Source organism: Plecotus auritus (genome assembly GCF_963455305.1).
Source record: "Plecotus auritus genome assembly, chromosome: 2".
NCBI lineage: Eukaryota > Metazoa > Chordata > Mammalia > Chiroptera > Vespertilionidae > Plecotus > Plecotus auritus.
The window spans coordinates 154,873,290-154,892,569 of NC_137771.1; the positions used below are offsets into that span (position 1 = coordinate 154,873,290).

General features: G+C 41.0%; 1 protein-coding gene across 9 annotated transcripts in view; it reads left to right on the forward strand.

Moving 5' to 3' along the window:
• The window catches only part of BBX (BBX high mobility group box domain containing), a 318,462-nt gene extending 300,250 nt beyond the window's left edge, over positions 1 to 18,212 (forward strand). For 5 of the 9 annotated variants that reach the window (XM_080656461.1, XM_080656462.1, XM_080656463.1 and 2 more), the window contains 5 exons: positions 1,482 to 1,571; positions 2,940 to 2,999; positions 10,856 to 11,053; positions 12,973 to 13,156; positions 17,213 to 18,206. In XM_080656461.1, coding sequence (XP_080512587.1) covers positions 1,482 to 1,571; positions 2,940 to 2,999; positions 10,856 to 11,053; positions 12,973 to 13,156; positions 17,213 to 17,300 — 620 coding nt within the window. In that variant the 3' untranslated portion in view covers positions 17,301 to 18,206. Of the gene's footprint in view, positions 1 to 1,481; positions 1,572 to 2,939; positions 3,000 to 10,855; positions 11,054 to 12,972; positions 13,157 to 17,212 lie in introns of all 9 variants that reach the window. The other 4 variants (XM_080656468.1, XM_080656469.1, XM_080656466.1 and 1 more) reach the window with 3 other exon arrangements.
• The last annotated feature ends 1,068 nt before the right edge of the window (positions 18,213 to 19,280 follow it).

Here is a 19,280-nt window from a genome sequence, read left to right on the forward strand (position 1 = left end):
TAGAATTTGTGCCTCAAAGGACACTAGTAAGAAAGTGAGAAAACATTCCACAGAGCATATGAAAAATGCACACAACTCAAGAAGACAGTTAATTTGAAAATGGGCAAGCTATTTGAATAGCTGTTTTCCTACAGAAGTTATACACATGGCCAGTAAGCACATGAAAAAATGCTTGACGTCATTAGTTGTCAAGAAAATGTGAATCAAAACCACAACGAGCGAGATACCACTTCACATCCTTGAGATGGATTTAATAATGGAAAAGACAAGTGTTAGTGGAGTGTAATAAGTGTTAATGAGGCTGTGAGACAGTCTGACAGTTCCTCAAAAGGTTAAACATACAGTTACACTATAACCTAGCAGTCCACTCCTAAGCTTATGTCCAAAAGAAGTGAACACAACATTCACACAAAAGCTTGTATATGAATGTTCATATATATAGAGAGAAAGTAGATTAGTGATTGCTTAGGGATAGGGGGAATGAAGTTATAGGGAGGGGTGATAGCTAAAGGATACGGGATTTATTTTTGAAGTGATAAAAATATTCCAAAATGATGATGGTTGCAAATATCTGTGAATATAAAAACCACTGAATTGTACATTTAAGGCAGGAGCCTAGTTTGCCTCTGTAAGGCAGAGCATGTGGTTGCAGATGCTATTAGGTGGATAGGTGCCGCAGGGGCAGTTCATAGAGCTTCCGAACTTTTTTAATCCTCACATCAAGCCTGTGAATCAGACACTATTATTATTCCCATTTGAAGATGAGGAAGCAGACTTATTTAAATGATGAAGTCAATTTCACAATAGGAAGATCAAAGTATAGAAATAACCTACTTTGGGCAGGTCAGTGTTCTTGTTGGCATTTCTGAATGGTGATTAAAAAATGGCCTTCTATTTTTTCTATCTGAGAAAACTAAGAGACAATCTGAGGCTTCTCTGCACCAGAAAAAAAATATTTTTGGGCAAATATTTTTCTGTTTTCAAATAACTTTTTTTCTTCCTAGAATATCCTCAGAAGAGGCTAGAAGGTTATGTAATGCTATCAGGCCAGCCGTTGTCCTAAAAGTGTTGTCCTTGTGAAAAACGGTTTCTTAGGAGAGATGAATGCCCGTGTAGTCCTTTTCTGCGTGATATTTGGGAATTGAAAGTAAAATCTTTCCTTTGTTACAGATGGCAGCTACTCTGCTGTTATTAGTTGTGGCCTGTCTCTAGTCACTAAATCTCTTAATTCCTGCTGAGAGAGTCTTAGCCCTAATGGAGGCTTCTGCCCAATACATTTGAAGGAAAACCTCATAGTGCTCAGCCTCCTAAAACAGGAGACTGAGCACTAGTTAAGTGAGTAACAACTCAAGGTGACATTTCTTATGACTCAATTTGCTTATTTCACATGTGGGAGGAGGATGTAATTATTTAGAAACACACAGTATTGTTTTATGGAACATTGTGAATTTAAAATATATTTATATTAATATTGTCTATAGGTTCTTTCCAGTCTCAGAAAAAGAACTTATTCCACAAAATTGTCAGCAAATATAAGCACAAAAAGGAGAAGCCTAATGTTCCAGAAAAAGGTATCGGTGCCTTCCATCCTCCATTAAGGTGTCTTGGCCACCTCCATTGCGAATTCATCTTTGAGCAATGCTTCGCGCACTGGCTTCGCCTTGGTCTCCCCTTGGCTTGCTTCACTGTCATCAGCTCCTGATGCAGGCATATTCATTATCTCTAGATCCTGCAGCTAATTGCAAAGAGAGCTCCTTCACTTGGATTTCTACTCAAATCCCATATTTGTCTCTATTTTCAGAGTTCCATATGAAACCTAAAATTGCTTTTTCTCATCTATATTTGGTGCATTTTGTAATTTAGTTTTCTTGAGCTCTTATCCACTTAGTTTCTTTGACTATTCTCTATTTTTCTCATGTTCAACAGCCTTCATACCAGGACCACATTTTCCTCCTGAAACCGTACCAGTTTCATAATCGTGTGAAAGTCCCATGACTTCTGTATTTTCTCTGACACTTGAGGATTCTTGCCAAGGAGGATTTCACTCCTAAGTCATAACCTCCTCCCCCCCCGCCCCCACAACTATGTACTTCATCATTTGCCCAACTCTTCTTTCTATCTCCTTCAGTTCCGTAACTTTTATTTCCAGAGGGCAATAGAGATGTATTGCACTCTACCCTCCTTTACTCTGAACCTCTGTGTCAGTGTTAGAATCTTGATGGGCCTTTGAGCCTCATCAGGGCTCATCTGAAGGTTGTTGTTTTTTTCTTCTCACAGTTCAGGACTCCCACTCCTCTTTCATAGGAAAGATAAATCTCTCCATTTCCTTCAATGCAGCCACGTGTCCTGGGAGTCAGGCTCTCTTTAGCATCTTCCCTGCATGCTAGTGTCGTGACTACCATGGGCCTGCTCATCTGGTACACATTTGCATCTCCTTGCATGGCCAGATGTGAAGCCTTTCCTGTTGCTGGGGGAGGCTTCAGATGCAGCTGTCTTCCATGTGCAGACACATGTGCCTGTGTGTTCCTGTATGTAACCTTTTACTTAATTTGGGTTTTATTTTCACCTCCACTTCAGCCGCATAGTTTTGTTTTGTATGTGTTTTTTTTTCTCTGCTTCCGGTGGAGAAACATCACTCTTTAGGTAAAATGTGAGCTTGCATCATTCCCTCTTAACTGGTCTTCAGATTTTCTTGATTAAAGTCATAGAATTTATCAACAATGTATTTCATAAAAGGTAAATTTGTTTATTTTTATTTAATCCATTTCCTGTATAGCCTGATTATTTTAGTTGAGAATTAAATAGTTGAAATGAAATTCTGCTTTATATGTGTGATTATGTTTTTTATTTAAGATGTTTTGTATATTGTCTTATTTTTTTAGTGTATATATCTATACTCGGAGTAGAGTTTCACTTTCCTTTTCTGTCATTGTTTTTAGGAAGTGGGGATAAATGGTCAAACAAGCAATTCTTCTTGGATGCCATTCACCCTACAGAAGGTAAAAAAAAAGCAATATTCATTATATCATTTCAGGTCATCTGTGCTGGTAAAGGCACAATTTTAATAGGTTTAAAAAGTGTAATTTATATGGGCTCCACCAACAGCATTAGACTTGAGTATTCATAATTGGGTTATTTTAAATTTTCAAATCAAACCTGTATTTTTTGACCCTGCTTAGGGTCAGGCAATCTGTCATATGAAGTTTAATTTGCCAAAAGGAGATTTATAACCTTTGAGCCACATTAATGAGATTTTTTCATAAATAAAAATACTTAGCTTTGCAGTCATGTTGCAGGCAGATGTTCATGGGAGTAAGAACAGGCCTTGCTAGCATGGAACTGTCCTGGTGGCTGGGCATGGACAGGCCTGCAGAAGTGGTTTCTAGTCAACCTCCCAGTACCTGTAAATATGTTTAAACTAGAGGCCCGGTGCATGAAATTCATGCACAGGTGGGGTCCTAGGCCTGGCCAGCTATCAGGGCCATCTTGCCCAGTCCCTGGGCAGGGCCAGCCAGGGCCTGGGGGCTTGCCAGCTGCTGGCCAGGGCCTGCCGGATGGGGCCTGCTGGACCGGGGGGAGGGACAGCAGGAGGTTTTCCTGCCAGAGGGAAGGACCGGGGGAGGTTGACTGGCCGTGGGATGTTGGCTGTGGGAGTGCACTGACCACCAGGGGACAGTTCCTGCATTGAGTGCCTGCCCCCTAGTGGTCAGTGTGTGTCATAGCAACTGGTCATTCCAGTCATAATGGTCACTTAGGCTTTTATATATATAGACTAGAGGCCTGGTGCACGAAATTCATGCACGGGTATGTGTGTGTGTACGTACCTCAGCCCAGCTTGCACCCTCTCCAATCTGGGACCCCTCGAGGGCAGTCGGACATCCCTCTCACAATCCAGGACTGCTGGCTCCCAACTGCTCGCCTGCCTGCCTGCCTGATCACCCCCTAACCACTCCCCTGCCAGCCTGATCAATGCCTAACTGCTCCCCTGCCAGCCCGATTGCCCCAACTGCCCTCCCCTGCTGGCCTGGTCCCCCCTAACTGTCCTCCTCTGCCGGCCTGGTCACCCCTAACTGCCCTCCTCTGCAGGCCTGGGTCCCCCCAACTGTCCTCCCCTATAGGCCTGATTGCCCCCAACTGCCCTCCCTTTCAGGCCCGGTCCCTCCCAACTGCCCTCCCCTGCCAGCCTGATCACTCACAACTGGCGTCCCCTGCTGGCCATCTCGTGGAGGCCATCTTTGACCACATAGGGGCGGCCGTCTTGTGTGTTAGAGTGATGGTCAATTTGCATATTACCTCTTTATTATATAGGATGGATTGCCTCTGAGGCCTATGTATAGCCCAAAAAAGGGGCCCATATAAGACCATATAATGTTACAGGTCTAGGTGTAGATTTTATTTCAGAATTTCTCACAATGATATTTATTTGTGATATTATCTAATGTCTTAAATTTTGAACCCTCAAGTGAATGCTCATTTCTGTGGTGGTTAAGGAGCCACCCTCCCCTTCTTCCCATTGATTCCCTTTTTCCACTGTAGATAAAGAGCTGTCCGTTTTCATAGTGCTTAATTAGTTGATTCATTTGAAAACTAGAAGGGATTTTAGAGGTCATCCCGTTCAGCCTGTTGATTTATTTATAGCTGGAAAAGGGAACTTAATGATGCGTAGCCCATGTCTCTGGGCTCCCAAATACACTCTCATTTCTTTACTAAAAAGGAGAAAAAAATTAAAATGCTCATTTAGCCTAAATCATTTATCAAAAATACTTGCGTTTTAAAGGTATTTATAAGAAATATACAAATTTCAGTTTATTGTAAACATGGAATTTTTTTGTTTGGTACATACCGGTTACATGAGCCACATGACTGCTTTTACACCATTTACTTTTACAGAAAATGCCAGCAGCATGTATGTTTTCTGACCTGTCCTTTCACTTCACAACTGCTGTGAAGTTTCATTTCTGCACTTAAGCTGGCAAAACAAAATATGAATTGTTGTGCTGCTCTCAGTATTAAATTCCAACATCCCAAAGTTGATATATATTAGCTCTTGTGTATTATAAATAGATTCTATACAGATTTGATAAATAAATGTAAGGCGCTGATAAGGAATCTAAAAGAAGTATTTAAGAAAGACCACAATACATTTTTTAGTGATACTGCTCTAAATATTTTGTGTTTTTAAACAATGAAAACCCTACCTCATATAAAATGGGTTATCATAACATGTGCCGTGTGGTAGAAAGCATGAATTAGGTAGGAATTCGGAGACCTGGGTGTTGGTCTCAGATTCACCACTAGAGAGCTGTTTCAGTAGAACAGATTGTTTAGCCTCACTAGGATTCACTCTCTGTGTTGGTGCTAAGTGTGAATGTGACTCATGTATGAGGGGTGGGTAAATGGTGAGGTGTGGTTATACATAAATTCTGTTTCCCCTCTAACACTTGATGATTTTATTATGTGATATCCTGAAAGCAGGTTAATTTGGAAGCCCTAATTTTCTGCCATTTCGGGAACAGAAAAGTAAATCAATTTTGAGTCTTGTAGGCAGTCCCAAGGGTTTAGTTGGAAATAGAGTTATTATCGGTGATATTTAATTATACTTATTATTAATGTATATGGAACAAAACTTCAGAGAACATGCACTAAAAATTGTATGCCCTGTAGTGTAGAGTGCAAATTCATTTTACGTGGCCAGAAAAAAAGGAATAGGTTTGAGCTTTGGAAATTACCAGTAATTTAAAGTGACCTTTTCTTTTCTTACTTATTTTCATACCATCCCCTACATTTACTTGTTTGGGTGGTAAACAATGTACTTTGTGAATTATCTCAGCTCTTCATTCTCTCTCTCACTTGTGGCCATATCACTGCTTATTAAAATTTTACTTTTGAGAGTGTAAAAATGTAAGAAAATTAAACCATAATCAGAATAATTGTAGGGTGTGTAAACCACCCTAGGCAAAGGTTAGACGCGAGTTGTTTGTAATTGATATCTGTAATAGAAATGTTGACTCAACTGAAGCTACAACTGTTAACTGTTTCTAATTTCTGTTAAAGTGGAGAACTTAAAGTTCATTATGTTTTCTTTATATCATCCCAAGTATAATTGTATTACAGTTTGTATTTTTTTTTTTCAAAATATCAGAAATCACCTGGCAATTGTAGCTCAATGGTTGAGTGTTGATCTATGAACCAGGAGGTTATGGTTCAATTGCCTGTCAGAGCACATGCCCAAGTTGCCAGCTCAATCCCCAGTATGGGGTGTGCAGGAGGCAGCTGATCAAGGATTCTCTGTCATCACTGATGTTTATATCTCTCCCTCTCCCTTCCTTTCTGAAATTAATAAAAACATTTTTTTAAATCAGAAATCTTTAGGTGATTAGTCATCATATCTGAGGTTTAAGTGCTAAGCTTATAATCTGGTTTAAACATTTCCACCCATGCTTTTAAAATTCAAAATCACTAAACCATTTCTTAAAACTTTTGTAGATCATAAAAAAAAAAAAAGATCGCTTATAGCCTGTAATTAAAGGCAAATTTTTCAGATAAACCAAGACAGCCTGCCTCTGTCACTTTATCTTTCCACCAAGTTATGGTGTCATGCTTATTCTGAAGCTAGGTAATACTTAATATTACATTATAGTTTCCAGAGGACTTTTACATATTTTTTTTTTTTTTTTTTTTTGCGAAAACTGATCTTCACATTAGCCTCGGTTAAGTAAGAAGGGGTTATTAGTTCCAAATACATGAAGCCTGACCAACAGAAGCAGGAAGGGAAGGAAGAAACCAATAGTCTGTCCACATTGGCTGTTTTTCAGGCATATCTGTAGATGGTCCTCATTTGGCTCAGATGTTAAAGTTACAAATGGTATCCTATTAAGAAAAGAAAACCAAAAATCTCAGACTAGGAATCTCTGTAAGATTAGTTTCTTTTGTAATACATCTAATTATGGGGGATAAAATTTTGTTTTATAGTTAGATTTTCAAACAGGAGCCATAGCACTCAGGCTAACTTGATCTCCTCAGTTCAAAATAATTGCTACTTCACTTCAGCAAGGTCTCCCAGGACCTTAGATTAAGTTCATTCATTTGGTTATTTTTCCTGTGTTCCACTCAGTGTCCCACTGCGTTTTCAGTTCACAGGAGACCAACCGAAGGCAGTGAGCTTCCAGATTTGGCTATAATAATTTCAGTGCAAGTTGGATTCCCTTTAGTTGGAATGTGAATTCATGACTCTAGAGCACTGTAGTGGTCTCCTGGGGTAGAGTGCAAAAAATGATCTCCACATTTTGGGAGTAGAGTGTGGAAAACAAGCGTCTGTTACTGCCACATTCCTAATGCTGCTCCAGGAGTGAGCTCACATTATCACTCTCAGATGATCCGCACCAAGTGTGTTATGATGATCGTGGAGTGAAAAACTAGCCCTGTGGACGTGTTTTGCAGTGCGTGGGTAGGTTTGTGTGCCCAATTCCAAGCCGAAAGAGAAATGACTTAATTTGGTTTTAGACAACAAGCCTTTCTTTTCTCACATTTCCGTTAGTTTGTCAGGGAGAAAGAAAAGGGAGCTAGCATGCTGTCTTGATACTCAACTGCAGGCTTTTTTCCTCCCTGAGCTTTTTCTATTTCCTGTCCCTTACCACCAAGCCTGTGTGTGCTAATGTTGCTGGACTCAGGTCTACTGTCCTGTCCCAGACAGCTACTTCTTTGACTTAGTCTTACCAGCTTTCCCAGTTCTTCTGTCCTGGGGAGAGTTCTCCCTGAGTGCTGACCCTGAAGGCTGGCTGTCATCTGTCTAGGCCACCACACAAGATGTTCTGGGTTGGTTACCTCCTGGGCCAATGCATGGGGTAGGACTCACTCTTAACTCCTCTTCCAAACTCTAGCAGCATCACATTACACACCCTTTTTATTTTATTATTTTATTTTTTTGTTAATCCTCACCTGAGGATATTTTTCCTTTGATTTTTAGGAGAGAGTGTATGAGAGAGGGAAAGACAGAGAGAGATATCGATGTGAGAGAAACACATTGATTGGTTGCTTCCAACCAAGGAGGAGCTGAAACCAAGGTACGTGCTCTTAACCAGAATCGAACCCAGGACCCTTGGGTCTTCAGGCCAACTCTCTGTCGACTGAGCCAACTGGGTAAGGCTACACACCTGTCTGCAGGGCCCACAGTTACTTCCGGATTTGACAGGGGCTTTAGAGAAGACACCTGGAGATGTGGAATTGCCTCCTTTTCAGGGATTTATGAAAACTTGCAATATATTCTCTTTTTTGCCTTAGTCTGCAACCTGATGCACTCCTTTACCGTCTCCCAGTACACAATCTCTGGGACTTGACGATTGTTGGTCTCTGTTAGCCAGCTGGCCTTTGACCCCTGGCTCCCTGTATGCTGGTTTCTGAGCTTCCCCTAGTTCCAATGTACTTTTAGGCCTGAACTGTAGCTCCCATTTGCAGTCCCTTTGCAGCCATCCTTTGGCTTTTTATTGTGTTTTTACCAATTCATCTGGAACACACAGCAAAAGGAATAAACCTTGAATAGAAATGAAACCATTTTGAAGGCTCACTACCAAGAAAAATCTAACAAAGCTCGTCAAGGGATTACTCTTTATTATTTTTTTTCCCAATTACAATTTGCATTCATTATTATTTTGTATTAGTTTCAGGTGTACAGCATAGTGGTTAGACAGTCATACACTTTATCAAGGGGGAAGCTCTTTCCTAGCCCTGAGCCTCTGGAGCAAGCTGCACATGTGTTTTTCCCTGATCAGGACCCTGATTCTAGGCTATGTAGCAAAATAAAAAGAAATTGGGGGACTGGGTGGCTCCCTTAGAGCTAATTGAGTCCAGTCTCCATCTTTACAGTTAATGAATTTGAAAGTCATGAGTAGAATCCAGCTTTCTCTATACAGTGTTATCTCCATCACCCCACCATCTTTCTGTAGAAACCAGGTCATCTTTCCCAACACACTTGGCCCCTGGCCCTTTTTTGGGTACCCATGCCTTCTCTTTGACTTCCTTGGTGTTCTCTCTCTCTCTTTTCCTTTTCTCCCTCCCTCCCTTCTTCCCTCTCTTCCTCCCTTCCTTCCTTCCTACCTTTCTTTCTTTCTTCCTTTCTTTCTTTCTTTCTTTCTTTCTTTCTTTCTTTCTTTCTTTCTTTCTTTCTTTCTTTCTTTCTTCCTTCCTTCCTTCCTTCCTTCCTTCCTTCCTTCCTTCCTTCCTTCCTTCCTTCCTTTCAATATACCCTTCCTCTTTGGAACTTGCTATCATCTTATTTCCACAAGTTTTGAATTTTTATGGGAATAGGAAGAAAAGAGAAGAGGTAAATGCTTTTTCTGGAAGGTGCATTTATAATGTAGTGATCATACTGGAGAGGTAAGATCCACCCTGTAATCAGAGGGACAACTGATGGGTCTGGATACAAAACCATAAATTTTGTTGCTTGTGGATATCCAGTAGAGGTTATTTAATCCTCACTGTGAACTTAGATTTGGGCTTCTTTAACCTAGAGGAGGCTTTGAATTTCAGGGCTAATGCAGAATCATTAAACATCATTGGAGTGTTTATAACCAAATTATCTTTTATTTGCTTTTTAGAAAGCTGGATTGAAATTGTTGAATGAAGCTTATGCAAGTATTCATATGAACAGTGCATTATTTTATATCCTTATTTTCACTCTGTTCTTTTCTTATTTCAGCTATTTTCTTCTACCTGCATTACATATATTGTCTTATTTCCATTGTCTACCTTCACACCCTCCTCTGATAAGCACCTTCAGTTATACTCCAGGTTTAGTTTGCACAATTTCTCATGTCAAACCTTGATTTCCTGAGCCACCTTCCCCTCTTCTTTGTCAAAAACCATTTCTATGCCTGTCTTAAGAGGTTGGATCATTAAAAAAGGAAAAGATGTATCTCTTCCCTGCCCAAGAGACCTTCAACCACTGGAATAAAAAAAGTCCCAGTCATAAAAAGTGACTACATGTATGTACTCCTAAATGCTCACTATACTCGTATCTGCATATTTGTCTTATTTTGAAATAAAGGGGAGAGGGAGATGGATGAGCTCCTAAGGAAACAAGTATATAAGAAAAGACACAGCATTCCCAAACTGTTTGAATCGGGAGCAAGTCTTTGGTGGCAAATGTGTTCCTTGCTCTTGACTGTGCTATTTGGGACACAAGTGTGTGCTATTAAACAATTTACTGATAATCCAGTCAGAATTAGGGACCTAGAACTAAACTTTCCAAGGAGCCCTGCTGAGATATGGTACTTCATGAAATTGTCTCACTAAGCACAGTCACCTGATCCTGGAGTTTAGCCAATAGGAGAGAGTCTCAGTCCGTGCTGGCTTCAGCAGTGTTTGTGGGGTCCTGGCCAAGACATCAACAAAAGGGTCAGGCCTCACAGCTTCTTTTTCTGATTAGTCCAACTTGGTGATTGAAAGCAAATATCCCAGGGATAAGTATAACTTTTAAGAAGCACATATTTAGCTCAGTATCCTCAGAAGAAGAGAAATTTATCATCCTCTTCAGACCAGCTGGCCAAAAGGATCTCAGATAGGGATCCTGACACCTGCAGAAATTGTGGTCAATTGGGACACAATGGCCTCTTGGTGTTCAGTATTCTATTGGGGTGGGGGGTGCATCTTAATCCTCTGTACTTAATCTACCAAAGCAAATAGATACATGTGTTTAAGATTATGGGCAGTTTTTAATTTTTTCCCCATCAATACTTTGAAAACTCTAAATGTAAGTTCTCCATTCAGAAGGGTCAGACATTGAGAATGTTTCCTTCTAAGAGCAATGTCGGTGCCTTGTGTTTTTGTGTGTAACTATATATGGTTTGTCCTATTTCAGCCATATTTACAGAAGACAAAAACACCACAGAGCCTGCTCATAAGGTTAAAAATGCCCCATCCATGCCCAACACTCCAGAGCCAACAGCAACGCAAGAACCCCTGGTGGGCAGCCAAAAGAGAAAAGCAAGGAAAACCAAGATCACACACCTGGTCAGGACAGCAGATGGCCGGGTGTCACCAGCAGGAGGTACTTTGGGTAAGAAGAGGGAGCTTTAGACAGAGATAACCAAACCAAACAGCTGACCCTCATGGCCACTTGGGCCAGCAAGTGACTATACGCCAACTGCGGTTTTGGTCACAGTGACATTTTCTCTTTCCGGGTCTCCTCGATAACTAGTTTTCTGCAGACTCCCAAATGTGCATGTTTTAGTCCATGCTTTAAAATCATAGCTCTTTTTCCAAGAGCTTATTTTGATTTACTAGAAAGGAAAGGTAATTTTTAGGGCTGTCAGCTTCTCCTTCCCTTTCTCAGCATGCACAGAAATAGTATTGGTTAAGTAAATTCCCAAAGGTCCCAGGCTTTTAAAAATCCTGGATGAATCAGTGTTTCTCCATGGTTCACTGCTCAAGCCAGTGAGAGAAGGCACTTTAGGAAGCTTCCAGCACTTCTGCAAAGCTGACTAAGCCCACCCAGGGAGCTCGAGCATGCTTCTGGATTACTCTAGTTCTCTGGGCTAATCTTTAACCAACTCTTAACTTACCGTGAATTTCTCCATTTTCGGTTGTGGTCTGGGGTCTGTGTGTTGTTCCTGGTGGTCTCCGTGGCAGTAGAATTACCTGATGGGATCAGAGCTTGACACTGAGCATCCTCCCTCAGATCTTGGGGTGCGACACCACCTCAGCATTAGTGCTCTGAGCTGTTGCCATGCTGCCTTTTAGCACCTCTCTCCTCTCTTTCTGTCAGTCCCAAAGGAAGGGCCCCTCCCCGACACCCTAATCCAGTAGCCAGGAAAAGGCCGTAGGTCCATAATGAATTCAATAAATAGGGAAAAAAATATTTAAATGAGAATGAGTGGTTTTTGAGAGTAAGATTTATAAATATCTGATTTAAATTAATCTACTTGTTAATGGAGATTCATTATTTGCTGAGATAGAATTAGAGGACAATTAGTGAATTTTGTGCATTTCTCTTGTTTTGCATTTGTAGATTGGTAGAACAAGGAAGCATATTAAAGATCCCTAAGTTTTCCCTGTCACATAAGAGGTGAAGCTCAAAGGGGCACACTTTTGTTCTGAATGCTTTGAACTACTAAGCAGGAGTATGATGAAGACTAGAGCCCAGTTTTCCTCATATGTAGTCCAGCAGGCCCCTCCCTCATTTCTTTCCACTGTGGGTTCTGCTCTGTGATTTTCATTTTGTAAATGGTTATAGCCTCATTTTTACTTGTAGGAAGAGTGAAAGATTTTAGAAAATACTTTCTTTCATGTAGGAAAGCACATAGCACTTTCATGTTCACTTACTATATGATATTTACTGCCTTTATCAATTATTTTCTGTAGTTGAAATGTTTTTAAAGTCATGATAACACCTGCCCTCTATCTTGGCTACACAGTAAAGAAAGGGTACTCATTTCCAACAGGCATATTGGCCCTTTATCTTTCTTTCAGTAGGTCTTCAGAACAAAAGTGACAGCTTGGGGTCTCATTGGGATTGTAATTTTATTGGGGTTAGTGTCGCCACCCTAAGTGTTGTTGTCATAGCACACTGAGTATCCGGGTTGCCCTGGTAGGTAGGGCAGCTGCAGCTTCATCAGAAACGTTTGGTCAGTCGGGTTTTTAAGGGCCCTTTACTGCATCCACCAGCCCCTCTTACAGAAGTCCCTTGCGCTGTATATTGACTAAGCCCATTTTTCTATCTCCAACACTGACCTATTTGACTTTGAATAATACGCAGCTTCTCTGCTCAGCATCAGGACACAGTGCTGCCCACCGCTGCTGGTGAGCTTAATAAAAGAGTTTTGTGACCATGAAAGAGATCCTATAAAAGCCTTACTATTCAGTGGATAACAAAAGTGAGCAGTGAAGAACGTTACCTCATTTCTCATTGCCTAGCACCGAGTTTTCTCTGCAGAAAACCGAGGGGCCCTCTCCTGATGGATTTCTCTTGCGTTGCAGATGACAAACCAAAGGAACTGCAGAGGAGTCTCCCTAAAGTCACTGAGACAGGCTGCCATGATGTGTGCGCACACAGCAGCGAGGCCATGGAGACACGGAGCAGCACTCCCGAGATGCCCGCCGTGTCTGCGTTCTTCAGTCTGGCTGCGCTGGCTGAAGTGGCCGCCATGGAAAACGTGCACAGGTTAGCGAGCGGTGGGAGCCTTATTCCGCCAGGGTCCTGGGGACCTACCTGTTCACTGTCAGCCCTTGCACAGAGCGTAGGTGGAGAAAGCAGCATAGGGGACAAAACCAGCCTTTCTGACGTCGTCTGTGATATTTTCACAATGTATTGGGGTTCATGAGACTTGGTTCAAGAGCACTTCTGTTTATGTTACAAAAGTGTGTGTGCTAATTAATTATCAGTGAGAATGTAGCAAGCCAAGTATTTTATTTTAAATGTATTATTCTGTGGCTAAACTTTTATTTCTCTAAAAAGCCTGAAAGAGCAAAGAAGCAGCATTCTCAAATCATTAACCATGAGATTTGGAGTCGGGCCTCAGACCTGGGTTTGAGTCCAAGCTCTGTCACCTGCAAATTGCAAGGTCTTGAGCAAGGTCATTCACCTCTGTACCTTGTCGTGTCTCCTATAAAACGGGTGTCGCTGGTACTCATTCCATAGACATGTTATGCGGAATAAGTCTAACGTCCCAGTGCCAGCAGGCCGTGAACACCCTCACTGGGGAGGGTCAGTGGCTGTGGTGGTGCCAGCAGAAGAAAACAGAGTTGGTTCAGGAAAAAGTCATCTGACTCACAGCAGTCAGAAGGCCTGGATTTATCTCCCACTCTGTTTGCTACAAAGTAATTTCATTCTCGGGGCCTCAGTTTTCTCATCCTGCTTTGAACACAACACTGTCCCCAAAGAATCACCTTGTAAGCATCAGCCAAGATCATAGATGTGGAAGCCTGTGGAACCCGGGAAAGCCCACAGAAAGCATATTAACTTCTAAGTGCAAAATGGAGTGTTCTGCTACTTCATGGATCTTTTGGGAAGGCAGAAAAGACTTGTGTAAATTCAGGGATCTCATGTTTTTATTCAGAGTGAATTACCCACAGATGAGCTACTTTCTTAACCTTTCGATCTTCAGTACAAAGGTCTTGGAATCACGGACGACTTGTATACCTACCTCGCAGGCTCCATTCACCTTAGTCACACCAGGCTTAGGAGGCCCAGATGGCAGCTTTGCTTGCTGCTTTCTCTTTATCTGTCATGTTGCAGTTCCAGTCCTGCCTCACAAATAGCCTCTGGATATTTACCACAGGTCACATTTCTTTTCATGTGTGCACTGCAAGTGCCTAACAGCACAGGAATGCTGACAGGCATTGTTAAAATCCACTTAGGTCTCTGCAGGCCTGAGGGAGAGAAATGCACAGACACTTCTCCACTCGTGGAGTTTCGCAGTCAAGTACAGAGGACAAACTCGTACACTTACACAAAGGATTAAATATGTGCCCCCATAAATTGTGGAAATAAGAGGTAATGTAAGAATCAGGGGGGTCATATTTCAGGGCTCAGAAAAGGCTACCGCACCATCCTCCCTGCTGTTGAGTGTTCCCTTCTGAACAGGACTGTGGTCACACCATGGCTGTCAGCCAGCCTTCCACAACTCCCACTTTCCAGCAGCAAGCACCTCAGCAAACCATTCCTTCTTACCCACGCCACCCCCTAGGTCAGGGGGCACTGCTTGCAGTCCACATGGGCCGAGTCCTTTCTTGCTTCTGCTCCTTCCAGGCCTCGTTCTTTGTCCTCTTTTCTCACTGCTACTGAAGTCTGCACTCTCCCCATGTACCTCTCATAGACCCGCCACCATGTTGGTTTTTAACTATTTGCCCATACTTCTGACTCCTTCCAGTGTATTTTGAAGAAAAAAAAAAAAAAAGAAAGCTCTGGTTTTATTCTCCATATCCACAGCTTCCTTAGTTCCTGTCACGTCAATGGATGAATGGACGAGTGAGTTTTGGGTTTTTTTTTTTTTTTTTTACCTCCCACTAGAAGAACGATATTGCTTACTAAAATTTTACTGTCAACTTAACAAATGGTTAGTGTTCTGAATATCTAGAAAGACAGATTCTCCCCAGGAATCTTAGTTGTAACTTTAGCCCCTACGTGTTAAAGCAGAGCTACCATCTACCCTCTACCTACAGACGTAATGTAATTGTACCTGGTTGCACGTCAGTTCATTATTGCTGAGGCATTTAGAGAGTGGTCAACAGCGTTAGGGGTAGAAATACATCACCTGCTGCTACCTGCATTCTTGCCACAAGAAATCTTAACATTAGGTTTAAAAATCCAGGGTAGAAAGGCAGTTCCACAAAATGCCAGATACAGGAAGTTTCATAAACCTTTGTTGAGAACCTGTGTATTTACAAGGAATTTTATAGGGAGGAAAGTTCATTAAACTTAACCCTAAAATCTGCCCTTCCAGGTGCGTCTTTTTAGTCCCATTTTAATGTTGGCCAAAATGCTGAATTAACTTGCCAGGAGCACGCAGCCAAACTGAGTTAAGATTCGGACCCAGGTCCTTGAATCCAGTGTCCTTGCCGTGGCTCCACGGTGCTGCTTTAGCTTCTCTCATGTCCTGGCCGGTCAAGAAGGCTCTCCCGACCCTTCCTTCCCCTGGAAAGGAGGGCCATCAGTTCGTTGCACCCACATCGTTCTCTCCCATCACACTCCCATCTTCCTTTCCCATTGATTAAGTTGGACTTTCACCCCAATTTCTCCCCCTCTTGCTCTCTCTTTTTTTTACATTGTCCTTTTCATTTTTAACTTTACTTTTTGTTTGTTTGTTTCCTCTTCTCATACTTGTTAAAATTCTTTTGGTTTTATAATATTATTACATATTCAATCATAAAGGTAAAAAGTAGCATTTTAATTTCATCTTTCTGGAGCAGAGTGGAACATATTGAACAGTTGGTGCTTACAGCTTCCCTACATGAATAAACAGATTAATCCAGAAGTGTGATTGTAATACACGTTTTGTTTTTCTGAAAGCCTAATATCTTAGGCTAAGGGATCATTGGATTCTGACATACCCAAATGTTGTCATTTATCTACATTACTTTTTTTTTTTTCTGTGCACCAAGAGAAAGGAATTGGATATAGTTGTGGAGCAAATATAATTTGAATTTTAAAATAGCACCCTTTGTTCCACATAATCTGAAGAAGATACTATATTGAAATCTTAAAACCAGTGAAGACATTGTTGCTACATCGAATTCCTCAGCACAGTGCCATATGCCCTGCAGACCACGGTGGGCCAGAGCGGTGGGATGCAACATTCAGGCGTCGTAGGCCTGTTGGAAAATGTCAAGGAGGTGCCCAAGTCTATTTTTTTAGACTAAGAAGCTCTGTATAAGTCACCAAGAATTTAGAACAGTTTTGTTATAACTATGAAATAAAACATATTTTGTTCTACTTGTTAAGCTGAAGCTGAGTGGGAAAAAAAAATCAGCTATGTTCAGTGTAGTTCCATTCCAAGTAATGGGATTTTCCATGAATTTTTCTAGTCTTGCCTAGAATTTTCTCTCCATGTGTGTTGAGTTTGGCCCAAATTAACTGGATTTTCTCACACTCTAAAATTTAATCGGTACTTGCCTTTTCCCCTCTACGCTCTTTGTCCATCTGCCTGTGAAACTTTTCTTAAGTTGGGAGGGTTTTAGTGTTTTCACATATTTTTTGTGTCCTGGTACATCTCTTTCTCTCCAAGGACCATTGCTGTTATTGGCCTTAAGTTTTAATTGGGTTTATTATTATACCACTTAAGAAATGAGCCTGGAGGTTATCAATTAGTGTAGCAGAGTGTTCCCCTCAGGCAAGTCAAGGAAAGGAACCTGTCATTTTTTAATTTCAGTGGATCCAGGGGAAGATACTATCCAGCATGTCAGCCCTTGACTTAAAGTTTCCCAGTTCGAGGGAATTTGCCAAATCTGTTGTTGCTTCAGCTTCTACAAAATGGAGGTGGTCAGTTGGATACAGAATGTTTTCTTGAGTTGTGTGAGAAACCCTTTAAAAAAACAACAACAATATATGTAAAGAAAGAAACTCTAAGGACAAAATTGGTTTTCATTAAACAGCATAAGTAAAACGTCAGCAGAAGCTATTAAACAAATTATTGGGAAGCACTATGTTATTTATCCTCTCCTATTTCTGATAACCTAATCTGAATAAGTGTTTTTTTTTTTTCTCTCTCTTGCTTCACAGAGGTCAGAGGTCAACTCCGCTCACCCACGATGGACAGCCAAAAGAAATGCCACAGGCTCCTGTACTTATTTCCTGCGCTGACCAGTGAAGCGCCCTTAAATTGTAAAACATTGTGCTTTACCTACTACCCTAGCCTTGTCTTTACCGAGGGATGCTAGTGAGTTCACGTGGTGGGAAATATAGACTGCAAACAAGTGCTTGTTGCCCTACATGGCCCAGATTCACTTGAAGCAGAAGTTAGCCTCCTGGGCCCATTTGTTCATTTGGAACCCAGAGTCTTTGTGGGTGATGTTCTCTGTCTGATAATGAGCAGAAATGGAATGATCCTGGAGCTTTGCTTTCTATTGAAGGCTGTTGACGGTAATAGGTGGTAACTTGGTAAAAGACTGCCTTTACTTTAGCTCATCCAGCATCTCTTTTACCAACCAGAGAGTGTGAAATTAGTTTCGTATATTACCTAGTTATTCTTTCAAAACAAAAACAAAACAAAACAAAAAAAAAAAACAAAACTGACGCACTGCACTAGTTATTATTAGATATTCTTAGTCTTTTTTGTACATGGAGATTTAAGTTCTAAGATGGTTTATATAATAGGTTATACCTACATTTATATTGTAGAATAATATTAAAAAGCCTGTTCCGAGACTCCCACGCAGCATGGGCAGGCAGATGTACCATTGTTAGCGGTGTATGCTCGGCCTCGTGGTCCATATATTCTGCACTTTTATATTTGCCACCAGAGCGGTAGTTTGCTGGCAAAAGAGAGAGAGAGAGAGAGAGAGAGAGAGAGAGAGAAATTACAATTCTTAACAAGCTGAATTTTTTTCTTAGCCTTGAGTGACCAAGAATAATTTGCTTGGGGCAAATTGTGGCAAATATTTACCTGGACAGGGGAAGAGTCCTACAGATTACAGATTACTGATGTTTTCATGCCTTGAGGATTCTTTTATTTTTACACAGGGGTCTAAGTGGGTCTAAGTGACCAATGGATCGTTCATACAAACAAACAAAAAAAAAGAGAAAAATATTATTCAGAAGTGACCTTAGTATTACTTCACTATTCTGAACACATTGAAGACACTCACTTCATGTGGACCTGGAGCCACAGACCTTTCCATTCATCCTAGACAGACTGGACGGGTAGCAATTGCTATGCACAGCCTCGTCGGCGCTGCAGGTGTTTAGAGCCATTTCGAGTTTGTGTTGTTAAGGAGGTATGCCTGACCAGAGTGGGACTCAGTCACAGACCCATCTACAAGTTTCTGTTTCCTTTCTGTATTTTGTTGCTTTTGAACATAAAACCCACCATACATATGCCAGTGCCGAGTGGATTAACTGGCTTAGAACATTCAACATATTGACTTAACCACCTGATGTTCACAGTGTCTTGTTTCCTAGCAACAGTTGCAAAGTGATAAATCAAGATTAGTCAGAGGCTACAGATTTTACAGGGTATTTCTTCCATAGCACAAAGTATCTCCCCACTCTTGCATCGCAGCACAAACTACCAAATTTCAATGATTGGATTCCAGCAATAATTTTTATTGGTTTTCAAACTGGCGGGATTTTGATAGTGTTAGTTCAGGTTTGAAGCTTTTGAATTAGATCTCTAAATGGTGACAGTTTACAGGTTTTATCTAGCTTTCTTATTTATACTTGACTGAATTGTAATGATGATTTTTTTCTAATCGTAATTTGACCTAATAGCCATATAAAAAGTGACTCTATTAATATTGACTAGGTTTAGCTTTTCATGGTTGTAGATATTACTTCAGTTTCGGTGCTGGAAAATATGTACAACATACTAACAGAATTGAAGACTCTAGAGAGGGTTTGTTTCAAAGCAGGTAAAGGGCAATAGAGCATTGGTGTGATATTCTCAAAGATGCATACTCATTGTGCATATATGGAGGAAGAAGGAATTAGTAAGCAAGGTTAATCAGCGGTTATAGCTTAATCCCAGTCACATAGAAATAAATCAGGTGAGCAGCCCCAGATTTCAGCATAGCCTTTTTACTATGATGCTGTTTTATTAATGTTTTCTAAATCTCAAAACACAAATTGAATG